At 36.2% G+C, this 6,931-nt stretch overlaps 1 protein-coding gene across 1 annotated transcript; it reads left to right on the forward strand.

The window, feature by feature from the left end:
• Nucleotides 1–4,109: 4,109 nt before the first annotated feature.
• Nucleotides 4,110–5,572, forward strand: LOC124833834 (transcription repressor OFP1-like). The gene has a single exon (XM_047308392.2). It carries the CDS (start codon nt 4,327–4,329, stop codon nt 5,452–5,454), a length of 1,128 nt encoding a protein of 375 aa, XP_047164348.2. The 5' UTR covers nt 4,110–4,326; the 3' UTR covers nt 5,455–5,572.
• Nucleotides 5,573–6,931: the final 1,359 nt, after the last annotated feature.

Genomic DNA, 6,931 nt, shown 5'->3' on the forward strand with positions numbered 1-6,931 from the left:
TTGATGCTGTTTTCTAGCCAAACACAGTTGTCAGAAGTTCAGAAGCTATAGATCCCAACAAACCAACCCATGATCAGGGCCTGAAGGACCAGTCTTCAGAGCACTGCAAATAACAAACACCTCATTAATGTGCCTACTTTGCATTTTAGCACACTGGTTTCTTGGGAATTTAAAACTCATGCAACATATCTCAGGACCTAAAAGGAGAGTTTAGTCTTAAAATATTTACTGAAGAGATTGATTATTTAAAGAATGTTAATGTATAGAGAGATTGGTGCTTTTGGAAACTAGTTCCAAACTACCAGAATCAAATTTGACATTCTGAATGAGAATCTTTGAGGACATTTCAGAGCTAGAAGAGTTGAAAGCATGGAGGAACTGAAGGGGACCTTCTGGTGTGAATACTCCAAAAGTTATGCATCACCACCCCCTGCTTTATTGAAAAATGTGAACTTTCAAAATTAAATATGATTTTGAAGAAGAATTCAAACACCCCCACACACTAGTTGATCAAGATTGTTGGAGCATAAACTTAGAATTTTGAAAAAGAAAAAGAAATTAATGGTATGACTTCTATCTATTTTGAGATGTTTAGATAGCACTAAAAACAAATATAAGATTTTGTAATGTAAAGGTTAGAAGGGAATAGAATGACAATTTTCATTCACTTATCTTTTTAATTCTTCTCTCTATTTTTTTTTACTTCTTTCTTCATTTTTGTTTTCTTCTTCAGGGCAGTTTAAATTATTTGAATTACCAGGTTCTCTTCTGTATCAGCTTCTGATATTCAAATTTTCATTAGTTCATTTTTTTCTAGTTAATTGCTTTGTTCTTTTGATTTTCTTCATGATTCCTTTTCAATAGTAATTCTTACCATTTTGAGTGTAAATAATGCTTAAGCTCACATGTCTATGGAGGATCTAAAATTCAATTTCTGCATGAGAGTTGCTTTGGTAGAATTTTGAGATATCAGATGTCGGTATAATTTAATTCTTTGAAATCAATGATATAACTAATACTGAATTTCCCTAATTTTGGTGGATTGATTCATTCCTATTGAATTCCATTTTTTCAATTCTGTCTTTGTGCCAAAATACATCAACCACATGTTAAATTCTTAACTTGATTCATTTACTTGCGTTGATCCTTGAGAAATAAGCTTAGTTGGATCCATATTCAATAGTTAATAGAGTAATTTGGCATGCTAAACACCTATAACTCTTCCTTTAGGTGTTTGGTCTACTTTTTCCCAAACCTGTGAACCTAATCTACTTCTCTAACAATATTCCTTATAATACTGCCCTGCCCTTGTAGTTTGATTTCATGAACCTGAGTTGGCAGAACCCCACTTGTTCATCTTTTTTAAATATATATGGAATGACTTGAACTGAAAAACACTTAGCATTTCTATTACATTCTGTCGTTTCCATTAATTTTATTGAAAGAAGAAACCATCAAACGTAATATTTTGGCCTCTATTCTTCTTAATGAATCATTTTCCATGATTGATCAAATTATGTATTCAGTCTACAACTTTTTTTTTCCTGTGTTTCTTTTACACTGTTGAATTGAATATTCAACATCATGTCAAGATGTCGTATCTGGTCTTTTATCCAAAATTTACAACATCATGGCTTTTATAAATAAACTACAGAAGAAAGAAATTGGTGTATCTGGGAAACAGCTACATCATGTTCTGAGGATGAAGAAAAACGAAGTATAAACATTTGAAGGGGCTGAACTCTATGGAAAAGAAGCAGGGCGATTCTGTAAACCGTGACTTGTCACAGACTCTGTATATTGAATCCTCTCTTTAAACTCTATGAATGTGTTGTTCTGCAGAAGGACTCACTTGCTCAACTACAGTATCCAATCTACTTGCAACATTCCCCATGCACAAAAAAACAACTTAGTACCTTCAATAACTTCATTAGTGACAAAAAGACAATGCCTTTTAATCCTTCCATAACAATAGGGTCAGTGCATGTATTATATTAACTGGGGATATTATGATGTTTCTATTTCTTGCACTTTCAACCTAAACTTTGAACGCAGAAAGCGCCACTTTTCTCTATTATGGTCCCAATGTCAAGTTGCAGCAGTACCTCTGATCAAAACTGGTTGATGAATTAAGGGCCTAAGTCAACTGATCTATTTAATTATCATTCATGTCCTGTTGTTTTCTCTTGCTGTGCATATCCTGATATTAGATCAGACCAAGTTAATTATGCTAACAAAAAGCTGTTTGGGGCCTACAGCTACAACTACAATGTGCAACTCATCACAGAGCAACAATGATAGCAAACTGGGCCAATTGGAGGGAGAATCTACTCTTCCCCATTCTCATCCAACTCCAAACTTTACAGAGTCAACACTCACTGCCTAAAACCTAAAACCTAAAACCAATAACAACAACATGCTATTCTTGTCAATCAAATCAAATGCCATTATTTATACAAGATAGCATGAACAGTCTGAATAACAAAACAAAAAAAGAGGTAGCAAAAAAGGAGTTAGACTAGCACCAGATACATGCTGTCCTTCATAAAAATACAAACATCCTTAATATATTTCTCTCACTGCAGAAACACTCTAGGGCCCCCCAAAACCAAAAAATAAAAAACATTTCTTTATAGTCTGTGAAATTGGTTCTTGAACATTGCTTCCAGTTTAGACACGTGCTTAGAGCAAGACCGTTAGGGTGGCCACTGGTGTCGTACCTTCGCACGGATCCAGGAGGGGACCAGTTGACCACATTCAACATTACTCCCAAAGCCTAAGGCAAAGCAACATTGCCTCACCTTCTCTGCATATGCTTTTGGGAAGAGAGAAAGAATGGATGGATGTACCTCATCCATAACATGGTGGTGCCATTATATTTGATGCTGCTCAATGCTGCAATGATTGTACAAAATTATGTTCCCAATGTCCATTTACAAGATTAATATCCAACATTAATTTCTCTGGCATGATTTATGTACACCACGTACCACTATCATTCAAAGCTCCACGGATTTAAAGAATATCAATTTAAAATTCTGATCTTCGTGGTCACACCGCCTGATCCCACAATAAATCCATTTGAACTTATCCACCCTTTTTCTTTTATCATTATTGTTATTATTATCATCATCAATGATTAACATGGAAAAGACTCTCATATTTTGCTCAAACTTTATTCGTGATTCTGGTTTAAGTACTAGTTTATTCGAGTAACTGAGTTAAAAGGGCATGATTTGGTTTACGTTTTAACTACATCCAATGGTGGTATCTGGTTCAATTAAAACTGTTTTTTTTTATGAAGAATACATGTAATATGTAATTTGATATCTAAAGAAAGATTTGGTTCTGTTTCTTGCCTAAAGAGACATGGTACGTGAAGAGTTTGCCATGAAAATGATGGATAGAATTACTAAGACTCTTGACTATATAACAAGACCCATGTTCTAGTTTCCCTAAGCTTACAGAAGCAATCATAAGAAAGAATATATTAAAAAAGCAGAGTAATCCAAAATTGCACAATCTATCCATTAGATGGGCCACTGGGATATTTCTATATTGGATGCATGTATTCCTGACCCACGCAACAAGCTTCCAATTCCGAAAGCTTCTCTCTTTTCCCTGCCCCTCCAATTCTTTTCGGCACAGTTATCTCTTGTGTGTTCCTTTTCCCTTTCTCGTCAGAACAAATTTTTAACCAAAACCACATTGCTTGCTGGTTGCAACGAGCCAATGAACTTTCTGCAAAATAGCATCTCCTATTCCACTCACAAAAGTATAGGGCTTTTACTTTACATTGAGGACATAACAGATTGGTCTGCCTCATATTTTTCTCTATTAGTGTTAGAGCCTGCACTCAGGTCTAAAGAGTGGTGGGGAAAACACTCCAAATACTGCATGGGCCACCCCAAATTGTTGTTTTCCTATGAAGATATCTGTTAGCATGCAATCTACTTGGGAATCAATCACATACATTGAAGGGTATTTTAAATCACCTTTGTGATCCTTTTGAGTAGTAGTAAAAAGAAGAGAACATGTTATTTTTTGTTTTTTTGGATTAGGTAACAGTCATTCACCAATTACCACATCAGCCCCCACTAATTTTCATTTTTGTCAACCTTTTTCCTCCTTGTGGACCCCAGTTTTCCAAAAGTCCCATTTCTCTTGTATTTATCTCACATTACCACGAGTGCCAAGCCAAAGACACAGATGGACTTACCAGAAGTGTTGTCATCCCTCATTCATCATACAGAGAACTAGAAACCACAGCTTCTTCAACACAACACAGAGAGTGAGAGAGAGAGCAAAACATAGACACAAAGAGGGATGGGTAACAACAGGTTCAAATTATCAGACATGATCCCCAATGCCTGGTTCTACAAACTCAAGGACATGGGAAAAGCAAGAAAGCAAACCCCATCTCAGTCCAAGAAGAAAAAACAACCTTCACCAGCCTCAAGCACACCACCATCAAAACCAAAACAACCCCACCAATTCAATCCCAGAAAGTCTTACTACTTCACAAGGGAGCTTAACCCAAATGATAGAATCTACACCTCACAAGCAAATAACCAAAATGCCAAATGCAACAATTCCCCTGAAGCCCCCAGAAAATCATCCAAACAAAGACTCAAGAGAAGAACTGCAAGGACTTCTTCACCTAAGTTTGCTGTAGCCGCTAACAATGACAACTCCTCATCACCACATGATAGCTCTGCCGAATCAGAGTACCCTGACCCAGAATTCAGAACAGACCGTGTTCTTGCCACTGAAGCATTTGATGAAACGGTTTCTTGGACCAACTCTTTCGCCTGCAAGGTACACTCCGACGCCAAGGACATCATCATTGAAGTAGACAACAATTCCACAGAAAGAAAAGACGATAAGCTAGAAGGGTATGAATATGATTCCTTCTCGGACCTCGTGCTTCCACCAATTGTGACCAAGCCTGCAAAATTCGATGACTTGCTGAGTGATGCCAAGAAGAAAGAAACCAAAACCAAAACCAAAATGGATGCACCAGAAGAACCAAACCTGAAGGGACCTCTAAGAGTTAAAATTGTGAAGGAAGGCACTGCACCAATGAAGGAACATAAGAACACCCCTGGTAGGAGATTCTCTGTGAGCTCTTCTCCAGGGGTGAAGCTGCGGACGAACTCGCCGCGAATTGGCAGCCGGAAAACTCAGGCACATGGCCGGAGGAATGTGTCGTCCGCCGCTGGCTCCGGCTCCCGGAGAAGCCTTTCGGATAGCTTTGCAATTATGAAGTCATCACTGAATCCTCAAAGGGACTTCAGAGAATCAATGGTGGAGATGATTGTGCAGAACAACATAAGGACATCAAAGGATTTAGAGGATCTTCTTGCTTGCTATCTTTCTCTTAATTCAGATGAGTATCATGACCTCATTATCAAAGTGTTCAAGCAAATATGGTTTGATTTAACTGATAATTAGTAGAAGAACAAGTAACCAATTATTGAGATTTGAGACCATTCTAAACGAGTTTCTCAAGTTTCTGTTTCTCATACAATGTATGTTCACATGTAAGTAATATTATTAATATCTTGGTTAAGTTTAATATGTATAAATCTTACTCCTTAGTCAATATTTAAGGGTGACACTATCCAAGAAGTTTGCATTTATGAAATGGAAAAACGAAATTCAATGCAGAAAAATAAATGCAATTTGAGGCCTTTTTGTTAACTAGGAAATAGTTGAGTTAATTTATATATGAGCAGCAGAGTTCAGTTGCATATGACTCCGCAATAGTGTGGAATTGGCATGCAAACGTGTAAAATGGTTTTTGAACACTAGCTTCATTTGGAATTTTGGACAATTTTCTGTGAGTTTAGACAGGCAAAAAAAGTTTGCCACAAACGGGTGATTGTATTGTTTAGCTTTCTGTCATCTTCGTCAAGAAAAAACTTGGAGCATAAAATTTGCTTCTGAATTTTGGTACCTGCATGGACCCAAAGTTGTTTGAGAACAAGACATAACTGGCACAAAGTTGTATAAATTGTTCATATTGTAAGAGACAACCAGTTGCAAAAACTGACAACTTCTTCCGATAAAGTTTGGATTTTTTATTATTTCCTTTTTACTCTAAAGAAATTGCCCTTTTAAGTACACCACCTTCTTGATTTCACGTCTTTCATCCCAAAATTTAAAGGGTTTCTTTCCTAGCCAGAACATGCAGCTTTTAAGATCTTGTATGTTACTTCTCCTCTCAACAACACAGTCACTGAGGAGAAAAATATATATTCACTCAAGTTATTATAGCACATTACTTTTCACATATTTTTCTCATCAACTTGTTATAAAATTAAAGTGTATGTTAACATAAAGCGTCTCATTAAAACAACTATAAATAGTATCTAGATATCAGTCTCCTCTCAGCAATATTTAAAGCTCAAAAGTCTAATGCAAATTGCTGTAACAGTCTTTTTCACATATCTGCAATTTCGAATGAAAAAGTCAAAAAAAGATACATTTTTCATGTCCATTCCATATGTTTTTTAAATAGAGATATTTCTCCCCTAATCATGATCTTGAGAATTCAAATTGCTATAGTCTCTCTCATTTGCGTTAAACCCTATGAACTGTGGATCAAATGAGGTAAAAAAAAAAGGTATTTTCCTGAAGTTTGTCTAAAGGTGAAAGTTTGATTTTCAAAAGCTAAAGCAAGCAACTTGGTTTATTACAAAAGTTGTTTGAAGAGTTTAACTAGAGACATAGGCACATCTGGTGACTGATGAGGACCTTTTGTGTGCCCTAGGCTTATATGAATAGTTTTGGTGTGTGCCCTATGCTTATAATATAAATAGTTTCTCACAGTGTGCTATAACATATGGGTGTGGGGTCTGTACTAAAAATTATTGGGTAAGTTGAATATCCAACGTTTAACAGATGAAAACACAGAAAATGAACACTT

This window comes from Vigna umbellata, chromosome 3 (assembly GCF_029865625.1).
Source record: "Vigna umbellata cultivar VRB3 chromosome 3, Vumbellata_1.0, whole genome shotgun sequence".
Classification (NCBI taxonomy): Eukaryota; Viridiplantae; Streptophyta; class Magnoliopsida; order Fabales; family Fabaceae; genus Vigna; species Vigna umbellata.

Bases quoted from the DNA above. Each gene is read 5' to 3' on its own strand.
- LOC124833834 (XM_047308392.2), top strand. From the start codon at position 4,327: ATGGGTAACAACAGGTTCAAATTATCAGACATGATCCCCAATGCCTGG.